Below are 15,621 nucleotides of genomic sequence, written 5' to 3'. Positions count from 1 at the left end.
AAACATCAAGTGTTTCTGATTTATCTATATCTCTTGAAAACACTATCAACAGAGAATGCTTTCTTTCTATTACAATTGCATTTCGAATAACAACTTTTTCAAATTTTTAATTTCCCTTTATCATGTATTACTGCCGAAAGGATACAAAAATTGTGCAAAGTTGCCTATAGCGTCATGACATTTAACTACTGAAATAATCGTACCCGTACGTTGTTGCAAATGTTCTTAAATCTATTGATTCTTTACTATGTAAGTAGCAATCATTCATTGCTGGTAAGATAAATGATGATTCGTCTCCTATATCGTTAAATCTACTATAAATACGAACGGTCCATTGAAATTAGATATTCTTCAATCTTCGTACAAAACTTGACTCAGCATACTCAAGTAATCAGATTTCTTTAGTAAGATGTCACATTTTCAGATGTTAGACAACTATTTGTAAAAAATACTGAACATAACAAACCTGACGGATCTCCAGATGCCGATTGAAATCCGAAATCCGGTCAGAGTCGGGCTAGGGCATGCCCCACGCCGATCCCAAATTAACAGGTATTTATGACTCAAACACTATTACTGTAACGAATATACAGTACTCCGGTCAGACACCGCACATTTACCTAAATTAATAACAATATTAAAAACTGAATTAGAACAACTGATTCAAAACAATCTCCGCGAGTGTGTGTTTAGTTGGAATGTAGGAAGACGAAGTCATCAAATAAAATATAAGTTTACGACTAATAATTCAAACGAAGAAGGGATAGGGGATTATCTAGTAAAGATGATAATATACACAAAGAAACTACTTGGTGGGAATAGATAAACAATAAAAAGAACAGAAACTCATCAGAACGTCGACCCCACGAATATTAAAACTGAGATTAATGAGAGCCGCAAGCCTCAACTGCAGAGAGCTGGCGATAGAAAAACAGACTAACGTTAAAATTAAACTCCATTTTATTTTAAACCTGTCAGAGATTATTTAAAAATGAACTGCGGGACGAGATTCGTTTAAATTTTTCAAGTATTGAATGGTTTTGTCGACGAATTTTTAATTGAATTACAAAATACCTGAAATTGGTTCTCGTTTTAATTGTAAAAGCGGTATTCATCGGCGTCATTAACGAACGTTGCCGACATGGCTGCTCAAATGTGATTGAATTCAGAGAAGTAGTCATTGTTCATTTGTTTCTTTTGTTTCACTATTCAAACAGTTTAAAAACTAAGATTGGTTCATTGTTCGTTTTAAATGATTAGCAATGTTGTGTGCCTTTATAAAATTACGCATATTGTTCGTTTGCTACTTACTGCCTTTAGAAATATGCAAATTTCGAAATAATTAGTAGAATTTGTCTTTTGTTTAGTTCATCAATAAAAAAAAGGATAAGGCATCTAAAAGTCGCATCAAATTGAAAATAGTTTAATTGTTTTAGTTTTCTTGTAAAGGAAAGAAAATGTTATGGTAAGTTAAAGTCGAAATAAGACTTAGACTAGCAACCGATATAGTCTTTACAATAAGCTTTAGCCGTTACCAAACGAGTATTATTCACAATACGTAATAATAAATAAAGTTAATTATTAGTGAGTCGGCTACAAGGCGTGCATTATTAATTCGCTGTGCATAATTTATTAAAAATCATTTATAGCAGCCATTATGAATCGCGTGAATTTATAAACACTTGATCTATCCATAATTAACGTCAAATGTAATTTAAGAAAGGGTTTTTTAGTTATTTTTGATTATTTGAGTTACTATTTTAGTTGTATTTGTTTTCGGTTATAGTATATGCGCGTTAGGGGAGGGTGCTAGGAAACACCTTGACCTAGTCATTATCACCTTGTCCCGGCTCGCTCAAAGGCATACTAACTAACTATACTTTACAACTACATAGATTGATTAGCTTTAATGGTTACAAATTACAGACAACAATTCTTAGTAGGAAAATTGTATGTTTGCATATTTATCTTAACATGTAGATCATTATAAAACTTTTTGATGAAAATTTTATAAAGAAGCAAGCTGCCTTGTTGAATTATTTAACTTTGAATCAGTCACAAAATGAAGTCTATTCATAAGCCATGGTTTCATCATCAAAACGTTTTTAAAACTTTATGAAGCAAAATTGAAATAAAGTAAGAGTTCATTTGAAAAGATTTCCTTCTGCGGATTAATCCCGATATCGGAGGGTTGTTCGGCGAGACAAAATACTTCTAATTGCTGACTTGAGAGGCTTGATATTTAATTTTAAGTTATGAAAACAAAGTGTTTATAAATATTTCAGCGAACAATTTAACCTTGGAGGGTTTGGATCGAGGATGAGCTTCAGAAAATCTTAATATCTTAAAATGAGGTTAATTTGCAATAACATTATTAAATTATTTGAGAAATTGTTGACGTAAACATTTAATCCCTTGGTTATCACTTCGATAATCGTTTGTTAAGCAACTTTAATGAGAACCGATTTAAGAATACGTTTTAGTGTATCATTAACTGGTGTTTACGAGGCCCGTGATTTACACATCCGATAGTAATTTGAGTAAAACATAGATTCAAAAGAAAATAAGGAGTGATAGTAGAAGAGAACTACAAACATTTTGGAAACAATCAAAGATAAAATACTGTAGATACACAGACATGCAGACAAAAGAGATTTAAATTGCACCCGCGGTGAATACGTATTGATTGAACGTTTCATTGTTAATGACAGTATCAAAAGTGTGATGCTAATTGTTGATGAACGTGTGCGAAATACGTATCCACCTGGACGCGGGGGAAAGGATACGAGGGGCACGGGGGGGGATTCAGTGGCGGGAGGGGGGTGGTGACAGCGCGGGCGGGGGGGGGGCTGGGTAATGCATGCGTGTGTTTGTGTCGCGTACCGGCGGGTCGTGTGGTGTGCGTGCGCGACGCGGCGTGCGCTCGGTGCGGCGGTCGAGCTGCCACTGGGCGGGACGCGCGCCGCAGCCTCTCCCGGACCCGACGCCCGCCCAATGTAAATCTCGACTGCTCAAACTTTCGATGCATCTTCTAACCGATTTTCCAAACCATTACTTTATAGTGACCGTTTTAAATCATGGATTTTTTAAAAATAATATTTACGCCTCAATTTAGTAACATAGATTGATGCGGTTACTAAAATATAAGATTAAAAATAGATAAGCAGCGCCCAATTAGAGCATTGAGTCAGTCTAATGGAAACATTCACCGAAACGGAATTGGGGCTTACTGAATGTTTTAACAGCTGATGGATTTCCATATAGGAAGATGTTTTGAGAGTTTTAGGTCATGATATTTTATCTAAGAAGGCAGGGTAGGGATTAGAGCTATATGTCGTTCCAATTTCCGGCAAAGTCTGTATTATCCTGGCCCACTGGAGCGAGCTTTGTACTAAAGCCTTTGACAGATCTTGTGCACTGTGGACATGGAGGTTGCAACTACATGTACTAATCCAATACCAGTCGGTTGGACTTTGTCCTAACTTGGCCTTTGAGAGAAATGGAGTCTTTGTTCCGGCGGTCTTTACTTCAGGACAGTAAATTTATTTAAGGCTTTATTTAAATAAATGTTCCGAATGTGCTTATTTGTACAACCCTGTTTTTGGTACTCGACGAAAATTTGAATAACCCAAAAAGCTTGGTGGATGAAAAATTACGTGAATATAATTTGGTGAATACGACTCGTTTGTTGGAGGTCAATAATTATGCCTAGGTATACCTAGCTAAATTGTAGTTAATTAAATGTATATATTGAGAGTGATATTAATGTGTATTGTATGTTTAAATAACTTGTTCATAAAGCTAGTTAAACTTGCGACGAATGACGACGACTAATTATTTATAAGCTTTGCTTAACTTGTGAGCTTGAGACACATGGTATTACGTTGCAACTATTTGTCGTTCTGTGTTTGCTTTACCAACATAATATAATAAGACAGTTAATGAAAATGAAGTAAAAAATTAAAATTAAGATTGCAGTTTTAATATTTTTACGATAATTATTTTGCTATATTAATTGGTTTGGAGATTAAATGTGAAATGTTTAGAATCTCTAAGGAGCCTCCTAAAAGGCTTAATTAATATTTCAATTTTGCTTTACCAGCATTTTTATTTGAAAATTTCCGAACGAAAATACAAAGCGTTATATTGTGTTAATATCTATAGATACATAGAGTAAATACCTTTCGCTTCAAAATATATGATTTAGACTAGTTAATAATCTGATGTGTAGGTCGGTCCCTATATTAAGGTACAATGGATGTGGACCGTACTGCTACCCAATTACGAACCGGTATGAATAGTGTGAGCCAAGACCCGGGCATAACGAACACCTGGGAAACTGAAATGAAACTGGAAACTACAAAAGCAGATACTTATTATAAAGATAGACAATATTATGTAGCTATTTGCTTAGTTCAGTAAATGTAACAATGTGTACAGAAAATGTAGATCTCGGTTGATAATGAGGCAAATTGAGAAACAAAAGACGATCCAATTAGTCATCCAAATAATTATCAGCTTTGTTTAAGAGACAATAAGATCAACTTCATCAAAATTTTTGTCTCCAATTATTTAATTTGTTGAAGGATATTTATGCTTTTTTTATAGTTCGTATTAGACAAAAAAAAATCGAACAGATCCGTCAGACAGATGTAAAATATCGGATATCTATTTTTTCTTTAATAGCGTAAGTAAACGAAAATTAATATTATACAGTAAGTTGAAATTTTGTGTCACTCATCAGTGAATTTTTACCGACGAGTGACGTTGTTAGCCAATTCCAATAATTACACTTTCCTTAATGCGCACTTTCCTTTCCTTTAATTTATTTAATAAACTAAACGGAATAATGAGTCCTTTCTAGTCAGATCATCTATTATGTATGTTAAATAATTTTGTGTTTATATCAATATAGTAGGCGTCCCTACGTTTTAAGACTACGTCGTGTGAATTTACCCGTTCGCTCCCAAGGTTTTTATGAAGACCGTAATCTGCTTCATGCGAAGGCATTACTTTGAAGCCCGTAGCAAATCGGCTGAAAAGGGTTGCGGAATTTTATTTGCTTCTTCTACTTTGATACGCACTTATTTGTTTATAATAAGGACTAATTTTATGGCCTTTCAGCGTTGTGCAAGAAAGGCTACCTTCGTTTTGAAGTGTAGTTCTAGAATAGATAAATGCTATACTCAGATAATGATAAGTTTTCGAAATAATTATAGTGTTTCTTTAACTTTATTTGTTCGTGCTATGACTTATATTAATATTTTCCTTGTGGGTCACATTAGGTGCAGAAAAACATATAGAAGTAATTAAGGCGAAGCTTGAAATATTAAAAAAAGACAGTTTCTTTTTATGTTAGTCTTTTTGACTACTTCCTATTTCTTTGATTTTAAAACATGAAACACGTCATATAACAGAAATAACATTCGATCGTGTATCGTAAAATAAAATAATAGTATCAGTCAATTTAAAAGTGTCATTGAAAACTTACCTGATACGTTTTCAGCCGAGTAACACAGTAACTTTAACACAGACCGACACCTTTAGCAGAACAAGAGCTTATCGCTAGCTCAAAGCGACAGCGACTGCAAGATAAGGGATGTTCTCTTACTTTTTAGGTCACAAGACTACGTGAATTCATATCGTCGATTAAAGCACCGCTTATTGCTTATGTAAGCACGTGATCTGAAAATGTATCGTCATTATACGCAGGCTCTGTTCCCTCTGAAATTTATGGACGAGAAATGGCCCCGAGTCTGACTTTTATCGCAATATCCTCATATATTTCTTATTGTCGACGCTCTAGTGCTGTTTTATTCCATTGTGTGGACGTACGGTTTATTCTGTTGGAATTCCATAAGTGCGCTTTACTTGTGGATAATTTAATAAAACGTCTCCGATATTTCCTTCGTTTTATCTTTGGTCCATGGAGGACCTTAATAAAAGGTTATATTTTTGAATTGATATTCGTAAATATTTGTTTTTATTTCGTTTCTGATTCGTAATTGTTTGTAATCTTCGTGGCACGAAAGTTTTAGCCATAAAAGCCTATTTTTATATTCTTAATATAATATAGGTCATCTTTGTCAACTTGGCGTGTCAAGGACGTGTTGCGGATAAGCACATTTGCCGTATTAATGTAGGTAAACTAGGCATCTGCGAGTGCTGACGTTGAATGTTGAGGGAATCATAATTAGGTAAGTGATGAATATTTCTGTAGTAAAATGTATACTTCAGCGTCAGTATTATTTATTCCCAAGACTTAGACCCCCTTACACAAATGCCTTAATACGAATATACGTAGATATCGTGAATATCCAACCAGAGCAGCAGATAATGCAAAAATAACTGAGCATCTGAGTAGTATACACAAATATCCCTACAGGGCTTTATTAAGTAAGGCCGCCGACTCGAAATAGGTCAGGCGTCCGTTTATCTTTCGGATAAAAAAGTAACACGCAAAGTGAGTTTACATTTACTTCGACGTCACTAAGACGGTTATTTTTAAGTGTACGCTTTTGATTATTCCCGTCACGGCATTAGGGTGGGGGCGGTGTGTAGGGGAGAACACATCTCGACCTGTTGCTTGCGACGACGGCCTGTACTCGCGGACCGTTGGCAGGCATCTTATGTCGAGCCAACATTTTTTGAATAAACACGGTTACTTTGTGGCTCGTGACTTAACTACCACCACCAGTGGATCGATCATGTGTTAAGCTACGCTTGATACGGTTGGTCCGTGCATCTATTTCATAACAGATTCCTGCGTGTTTCGGAAGGACACGTTAAATTTTGGGTCCTGTCTGTTCTTATCATATCCTTAACAGTCGTAACGGGTAGCCAGAACCTAGAAATTCTGAGATCAGAAAACTAAGAGCTAAAGTGTTGCTCAGGTAACTGGGTTGAGGAGGTCGGATGTGCAGTTACTTCTTTTAAAAAACTGATACTCAGCTGCATCCTGTTAGACTGGAAGCCGACCCTAACAAAGTTGGGAAAAGGCTAGGATGATGATGACTTTCTTTATAGCGTGGTAATTGCAGTTACGAGGATAAAGTCATTTGTTTCAACAGCTGTACAATGTGAACTTGTTTAATTGATCTGACATGATTGACGTCAGGGAGTAATTTGATCTTTGGAATGAGGTCTTCAGTCAATTAATGCTAAATTAGAACAAAAACTAGGGCTCATGTACAGATTACATTTGCGTAAAAATACTTACTTTTAAGTTTAAAGCTAAAGAATCTCTGAAGTAATTAGAATTAAAGGGTAGGTTATGGGTTCTCGGTTAGTTTTGACCCCAAAAGGGTCTTAATCCGAGCATACCCTATTTAGTTGCGGTTATGAGTTGTCTGTTTAATTTAATGTGTCAGTGCTATGCAGTCGGTTTGAATAAAAATTACCGTGTTTATTGGTTCAGCTATAATTAAGGAAAATGTATGTGAAAATGCGGCTTGTTATTATCCAATTATGTAGAGAACCATTAAGGTTGAGAACAGGAATGTTAAAAGAAAAAAAAATAGTGTTCTACATTAATATTTATTTTCTCTTGCTACGAAACTTTTTGCTCAAAAACTGTAATAAAATATTGTTTGTTTCATATTTACGTATGTTGTTTTTGATCTATTTGTTCCATATTCTGAGGTTATGAATATCAAAAGACTAGGTTTTGTTTTGATAAAAAATATTTATTTTTATTAGACATTGAGCTTAATAGGTTTGTGTATGTAAGGATATGTGTACAGCTATCAGTCATAAGGGTAAAAGCGTAATGTTCTAGAGCGAGTTACGTGAGACTTATACGAAGTTTACGACCCTTTATAGAACTATAGAGATTTGTGGTATAATAATAATACCAGGCAGGGTGAAAGGCAGGTGCCATAGTGCTCCGAATAATTTTAAGGAACTGGTCCACTTAACATGTCTCATTTATATAATAGCCTATTTAGTTTTACATACGTATTGCAATAGTTTTGCATCTACTTTGGATTCTTCATCTCTGTTCTCCCATAGAGCGGAGGTGAATTGTGCCTAGTAGATGCCCCATCACATTTTATATTAAAGTTCTCAAGAACGCCTCTGTGCGTTGGACCTGTGTCCCCGTTCACGCCTTTAAAAAGGACCGGGTCTCTTCTCATGAAGTTAGCCCGTGAATGAAAAGAGATAAAAAGAATAATAATTTTTTCACAGACTTTGTTTTAATATTTTTCATCCATTAGCAAAACCAATTATTGCGCTGTTAATTATGGCTAATTTACTCAAAAATCAAAATTCATTTATTCAAATTAGGCTACTAAGTAGCACTTTTTGAAGGTCATTTACATTGGACAGCACCCAGTTTCGCCCACCCTTCACCGCTTCCTAAGTGCTTTTGCTGTGAGAGAAGAAACGGCGCAACAAACTCCCCAGCAGCACGCTGTCATTCCGTTTACAAAAAATATTATAATTGTACAGAACAATAACAAAAATAAGTGTGCAGGTGCCATGCCAAACAAACAAAAGTTTGAGGTCGCTGTATATAAACCTATACGAAATTAAACTTTAAGTACTAAGGCCAAGGTCAGCAGACCGACCAGCCATCGCAAGCAGCACCCGTTCACGAGTATGACGCAAGGGTCAGCCATCACCTCCCTCGCCATATTAGAGGGAAGGAGGTGACCCGACCCAAGACGCCACCGCAGGCAGTGACGACTTAGGGAGCATGACGTATCTGCTGCCGGCTAATAAAATAAAATAAGACTGAAAGAAATACCCCAAACGTTGATTTACCTGGCATAGCCCTAAACACGGAGGCGGCATAAATTGCTACGTCATTCAATTTTATAATTAATAAATTATACATGTCAAAATTTATAATAAATAATATATACGTGCATGCGTATAATTATACTAAAAATAAAACAAAATAGGTAACACAATGTTACACACATAGAGTATGTCTATCAAATTACACAAATACACGTCAAACATTAATCCACACTAAACCGTCCTGTGTAAATCACGGCGACCAACTATTTTTATCATTTAAATAATCATTTATTGTATAATAAGCCTTCTTGCATAGTTTATCCTTAATGGTTGTTTTAAATGAGCTAAAAGGCAGTTCCAATAAAGTGAGAGGTAGTTTATTGTAGAGGCGAACACTAAGTCCCACACATGAGTTGTGTACCCTGTGTAAACGGTGCGATGTACCAATTAACTTATGTTTATTCCGAGTGTTTATACTATGTATATCACTGTTTTTCGAGTATAAGTGAAGATTTTTTCGTATCAATAGTATATTATCTAAAATAAATTGGGATGCTACCGTTAAAATGCCTATCTCTTTAAACCGCTCCCTAAGAGAAACTCTAGAGCCTAGCTGGTAAATGGATCTGACAGCTCGCTTTTGTAAGACGAATATCGCTTCTATATCAGCCGCCTTACCCCACAGAAGTATGCCATAGGACATAACGCTGTGGAAGTAGCTGAAATAAACAAGACGAGCTGTGTCCACGTCAGTAATCTGCCTAACTTTTCTAACCGCATAAGCGGCAGAGCTGAGTTTATTCGCCAGGTAAGCAATATGCGCCGTCCATTTTAATTTTGCATCAACTGTAATGCCGAGAAAAACCGTTTATGCTACAGTCTCTAGCACTTCATTATTTATAACAATATCTGGCCCAAGATTCTTAACATTAGGCATCGCGAATTTAACACATTTGGTTTTTTTGGCATTTAAAACTAAATTATTAACTGAAAACCAATGTGTGACCCGATTAAGTGCACTATTTACTTCTTTAAAGTCATTTCTGTTTCTGTTAACTTTAAATATTAAAGAAGTATCGTCTGCAAACAGCACAACGTCACATATGCCTTTTAAAGAGAATGGTAAGTCATTAATATAAACTAAAAATAAAAATGGGCCGAGTATTGAACCCTGGGGTACCCCTAGTTTCACAGGTAGTCCGGTGGACTTATTATCATTAACATCTACACATTGGACCCTATCACTCAAATAGGAATTAATTAAATCCAGTGATCTATTTTTGATACCATAATATTCGAGTTTGCATATTAAAGTGTCGTGCCGGACGCAATCGAATGCCTTTGAAAGGTCACAGAACACGCCAATAGCGTTCTGAGAGTTCTCCCAAGCTTCGTAGATGTGTTTTAGTAAAGCTACACCGGCATCGGTAGTTGAACGTCCCTTTGTAAAACCGTATTGCTCGCTATGTAAGAGGGTCTTGTCATTGAAATAATGTAGAAGCTGTTTTAACATTAATTTTTCAAAAATCTTGCTGAACGCTGGCAAAATTGATATAGGTCTGAAATTACTAATATCACTTCTACTACCTGCCTTAAATAACGGCATGACTTTACTATGCTTCATTAAGTCCGGGAAGACACCTACGTCTACGCATTTATTAAAGACTACGGCTAAAGAGGGTGCAACAATGTTTATTATGTTACTTAGGAGTTTAACCGAGAAGCCCCAAAGATCTTCGGTTTTCTTTTGACTAAGTGATTTAAAAGCATTGGTAATGTCTAATGGAGTCACATATTCGAAACTAAAAGAAGAATCACAGCTGGGCACGCAATTTCGTAATAAGTTTTCTGCATCAAGTGATGATGATTTTAAAGCACTCGTTGTTGTTATTGGTATATCAGCAAAAAAATTATTGAAAATAGTGGCGATTTCATTAGCTTCAGTAACTAATTTATTGTTGGTTAAAATCTCTAAGTTATTGTCACGTTTCGTAGCTTTGCCAGTTTCTTGATTAATAATATTCCACGTGGCTTTTACTTTATTTAAAGAGTTTTTTATTTTTTCGCTGATATACTTAGACTTAGCAGAGTTACAAACCTTCTTAAAATTTTTTGAATAATTTCTAACATAGTCTATAAAATTTGTGTCAAATTTATATTTTTTCATGCCATATAACTCATACAGCCTACTTCGACTCTTGTAGATACCAGTAGTGGCCCATTGGTTAAATGAGGCAGCAGAACTGCACTTGACTTGCCTAGTTTTACACTTAAAAGTTACGTCAAACTCGCTTTTAACTACATTAAAAAATGCTCCATAAGCGGCATTAGGGTTAGAGGAGTCCAAAAGTGATGGCCGCAATTTGGACTTGATATTGTTTTTAAAACGGGAACAACGATGCGCTGTGTAAGGTCTACTGACCACCTTAATAAATTTATTTAAAAGTAACTGGGGAAAACAAGCAAGTTGGCCACAGTGGTCAGATGTAATATCAGTTAAGAGTAATGTTTTATTTGCTTCACAACTACTAAATATATTATCTATGCAAGTTGCAGAAGAGGATGTAAACCTAGTTGGTTCGCAAAAAAGATTGTACTCTTTTTCTAAATATACGTACCTATATTTAAAACTACTATACAGTACAATGTACAACTATAACTACTTAGTAGTAATTAAGGATCAGCGGTACCCCAGCTTAGAAGAAACGATCGAACACTAACTTTCATAGTTTCGTTTCATTTATCTAGCCCACAAAATACTAACTCCCTAAACATAAACGTTGCGTCATTTTCTTCCAACAAATTCAACTTAGATTCAAACAAAATTTTCCTCTCCAACAAATTGAGCACATTAAATACAGAACAATGATTGAAAATTGCTTCTAAAAAGTTAACAAAACATAATTCAATTCGATATCACCTAAATGGTTATTGTAAACGTATTTACATCAAATCAGGCCTCATAAATAAAGATAAAGCTTCGATAACGCTGTAAACCTGTTGATATTATCGTTCGTAATCGTGACAGGTAAACAAAGAGACATTTAAATCTCGATTAGAATTCGGAATATCGAGTTAGGAGCCGATGATCGATTGTCGCGTGAATCGAGTGGCATTCGATTGCTACGAATATTGTCTTCGGTATATACTCGTACGATAGTTGGTATCGATTCTGTTGAGTGAGTACGCGATAGACGTATTCCAGTGAATGTTTTTGTTTCATATTTTATTAGAGTTTTGGCTGTTATTACGTACTTGTTGAATATTGAGGATAAGAAGCGGTATTATCAGTGTTATGCATCAAGTAAAAGCGATTTGATGTAATTATGTGCCGCAATGGTTACTGTCGAATTGGTAATTTATGTAAAGTAAACTCAGGTAATTTACATTACGTAACGGATTTTTTACAGGGCAGTCAAACTATGAGCTCAATTTTTTTTGAACTACTAAAATAAAGATTCTAAGTACCATTTTTACAAATAAATAACTGTCAATTGTTATCGCTGTGCCACTGAAGCAATTATTATGAAGTTATTGTCCTGCTTGAAGGCCGATATTAACTGAGTTGATTAAATCGTAATATCAGAGCAAACCATACGTAACGTCGTATTAAGTACGTTCATTACTAACTAATGGGTACATATGTGTAAATAACATTATTAATACCCAGTTGTGTAACTCCGCAGTCAAGTAATTGTCACGTTTCAATGACTGAAATTGAAATCATCATTATTAAGTAAATTAGTTATAGTTCCGTTATTACGACTTACGTTGTAAATGTCGACCGGCGATGTTAAAGCAATTTCATATTTAATGGATTGTCAGCTAAATATTTGATTAGATTTTATAACTTTTTAATTGTCAATTTAGGTCAGGGCGCAAATATTAAATGGAATATAATTTTGTTCCTTTTTGTTAATTTGTCGTTTAATATGATTATCTACTTGTCTTTCACTATGATAGCAATCTCTTTATTCTCTTTGTACAGCTTACCGTGGTACCCGACACGAGTGGTAGTTCATGGAGCGCACGAGGAACTATGCTCAGCTAACGCACATAATCGCACCTCGAACTTGTTTTTTTTTCAAATCAAGAAAACAATATAATTCGATACCATTTTATTAAAAGTAAAATGAAAGTAACTCCTGTTTAAACCGTCGTGTCGAAAGGAATATAATTAGATACCATATTATTAAAGTAATTTTCGAACTTAAGTCGCCGCATCAGTACATGATTAAGGACTGCGTATCGATTGGAAACTAGTACCAATAAAAAATATTTATACGAAACTAGTTTAATAAGTAAGCTCTCAGTTCATTTTTAAATCATTTTGAACTTCAATAACACATATAGGTATCAGCAAACACCTCTAAGAGATACGATTATCGTCTTCTATAAGTAAATACATAGCTAGTACGAGTTACTCCATTCGCTCGCCGCTCTCGCTGAAGGCTGGAACTAAGCGGAACTTTGTAGACTTGTTGCTCCGCATAGGTAATCAAGTCTAATGCGACCGCAATTCCCTATTAATTTATAACTCCTACGTTTCACCCTCATGAACTGTTTATAATGAAACATGTCGTAATGTGTGGGTGTATTATTTTAGTTGTTGAAGTTATTGTTTAGAGGTATGGATAGTCATGGGGCGTAGTTTTAGTAGTTTTTAGAGTTTCGATCTCAAAGGTCAAAAACGTTACCCTGTTAATGTGGAACCGCTGTCTGTCCGTTCGATCCAAGGCTATGTGTCTTGAACCGTGATAGGTGGACGGATGAAATTTTCAAAAATGATGTGCTTCCTTTGACGCTTTGAATACAAATACTATAGTATAGTAGTAGAAATAAATCTTAATAAAGATTAAGCAACTGTTGTTAAAGTCATACATTTGTTTACAAATAAACCGATCTTAAAATTTATTTGCTGTCTAAGGATATGTTTTTCTTTAGCCTACTTGGCCGTTTATTATTTGTTAACATACACTATCTATGACCAAATTATAATTAATATATTCTCCGCATACATACGTGCTATGCATTAGAACCTCAAATATCTTATCAAACCTGACCTACTTGTTAGGCGTGCAGCACTTTAAGAACGTATACTCCATCATACTTGTAAACAATTGAACTAATTTGGAACAAAGACAAACAAACAAAATTATCTCCGAGTGTATTTCATTATGCTAAGTTGACCCTAATTATGTAAATTAAATTGATCGTTGAACTTTTCCCATCTCATAAAAGAAAGAAAAATGGGAATCCGTACTCTTTCCTTATTAGTACTGGCTCTCAAAGAATAAGGTACAGGTAAATAAAAGAGTAATAAAATTGAACCCTTCTTTTCTTCTTTGAATGATGTCATTATAGTACCTATACATTATATTTAGTAAAGTTGTTATAGTACACTTTGTTTTAGTAAAAGTTTTTTTTTATTAAGTTAAAAAGTGTCTCCTTGTTCAGAATCGAGAGAATTTTGTTGGAAATTGTTTTAAGGGGTGACCTGCTATTACGTACTTACCAGTAACAACTTTATTATTGATTTTGACAAGTCGAGTAATAAAGCAATGTTGATACCTCAATAATCGATCGGCTTTGTTATAGTGATACCGTTATTGAGATTTACGTTCGCACTTTTAAAACAAGGTTTTGAACTTTTATGAGGTCTTTATATTTATCTTTATAATGAATTCTTTAAGACCAAACATGGATTTCTCTAGAAGGATTTATATTTGCTTATTTCCGTTGACTGCCCTTCTAATTACATAATTTATTTCGCCAATTTAATAAATATTTATGCAAATACCGGCCTGTTATTAATTCACTGCCGAAGAAAGATTATTTCCAAGACAAGGGAGGTGTATTGATTGCCACGCTATTAATGCAAGAAATTTACTCTGTTCGGGCTACCGTTTCAAATTTTGATATGTTTCAATTAAGGATTCGCATAAATTTCTTGAGAATATTAAGCAATGACCATATAATGGTGATAACAAGGGTCTTGCCGTGTTCCGGTTTAGACCACTAGCCTGGGCCCCAATTCTGCTATTTACATTGACTGAAAATTGTCTTAAAATTACACTTTTCGTATTCTATTAAGCATTTTTCCACCACAATAATTGGAAATTCAGTACGGGACGGTATACTCGAGATCAATACAGTGGATTTACAATTATTATGTTGGCAAAATGCTTAAGAGAATATGTATAATCTCAAATTTAATCCAATTGCCATCATTCATTGTCTATTGTAAATAGCAAAATCGGGGCCCTGGTTTAAAACATGCGGCCACTTGTATATAATTACATACATTTATGTACCTACACGTTAGACCACACGGGCTCGTCAATATTTGTGAATAATTAGTACCAGCTTTTGCGTTGACCTCGTAGTGTGAAATGACCTAGAAAATGATTTGAATATTTAAAGTATGAATCGATATGTAGTACTTATTTAGTATTCAGCCTACAAGTACTAAATCCACACTACACGAGTTCATGAATTATTTACCTGTTCGATATTAGGTCTAATTGTTCTGGGTGTTTCTATTCAAATTGTTGCGTTGTATTGAATAAGTTTTGAATCTGGTTAAACGTTGAAGGATATTTTGCCTTATTAATCTACTGTATGGTAGTTAAAGTTACTAAGGTAGTTCTAAGAACTTAAAAAAAAGAACTATTTATGATAGATTTTATTTTACTGAATAGGTAGTGACGTCTGATATTTTGTCATTCTAAGAAAAAAGCCGCTGCTGGGCTAAAGGTCTTCCCTTTTCATTCTCCAGACTTATCTTTTAAAACTTAACAAACATTAAAAATTTAAGCCAAATATTTAATTTCTTGACCGGATTTCTTTGATTACTCGGAAAGCCGAGTGGTATAG

At 34.8% G+C, this 15,621-nt stretch overlaps 1 protein-coding gene across 1 annotated transcript in view; it reads right to left on the bottom strand.

Annotated features, from left to right (window-relative positions):
* LOC113500567 overlaps nt 1-3,563 on the bottom strand; it is a 28,008-nt gene extending 24,445 nt beyond the window's left edge. Inside the window, exon 1 of the mRNA XM_026881412.1 lies at nt 2,884-3,563. Coding sequence (XP_026737213.1) covers nt 2,884-3,028 — 145 coding nt within the window. The 5' untranslated portion in view covers nt 3,029-3,563. The remainder of the gene's footprint in view (nt 1-2,883) is intronic.
* Between the last annotated feature and the right edge of the window lie 12,058 nt (nt 3,564-15,621).

This window comes from Trichoplusia ni, chromosome 14, assembly GCF_003590095.1.
Source record: "Trichoplusia ni isolate ovarian cell line Hi5 chromosome 14, tn1, whole genome shotgun sequence".
Classification (NCBI taxonomy): domain Eukaryota; kingdom Metazoa; phylum Arthropoda; class Insecta; order Lepidoptera; family Noctuidae; genus Trichoplusia; species Trichoplusia ni.
Note: the sequence above shows the minus strand (reverse complement) of the source record. Positions and strands in the feature narration are given on the sequence as shown.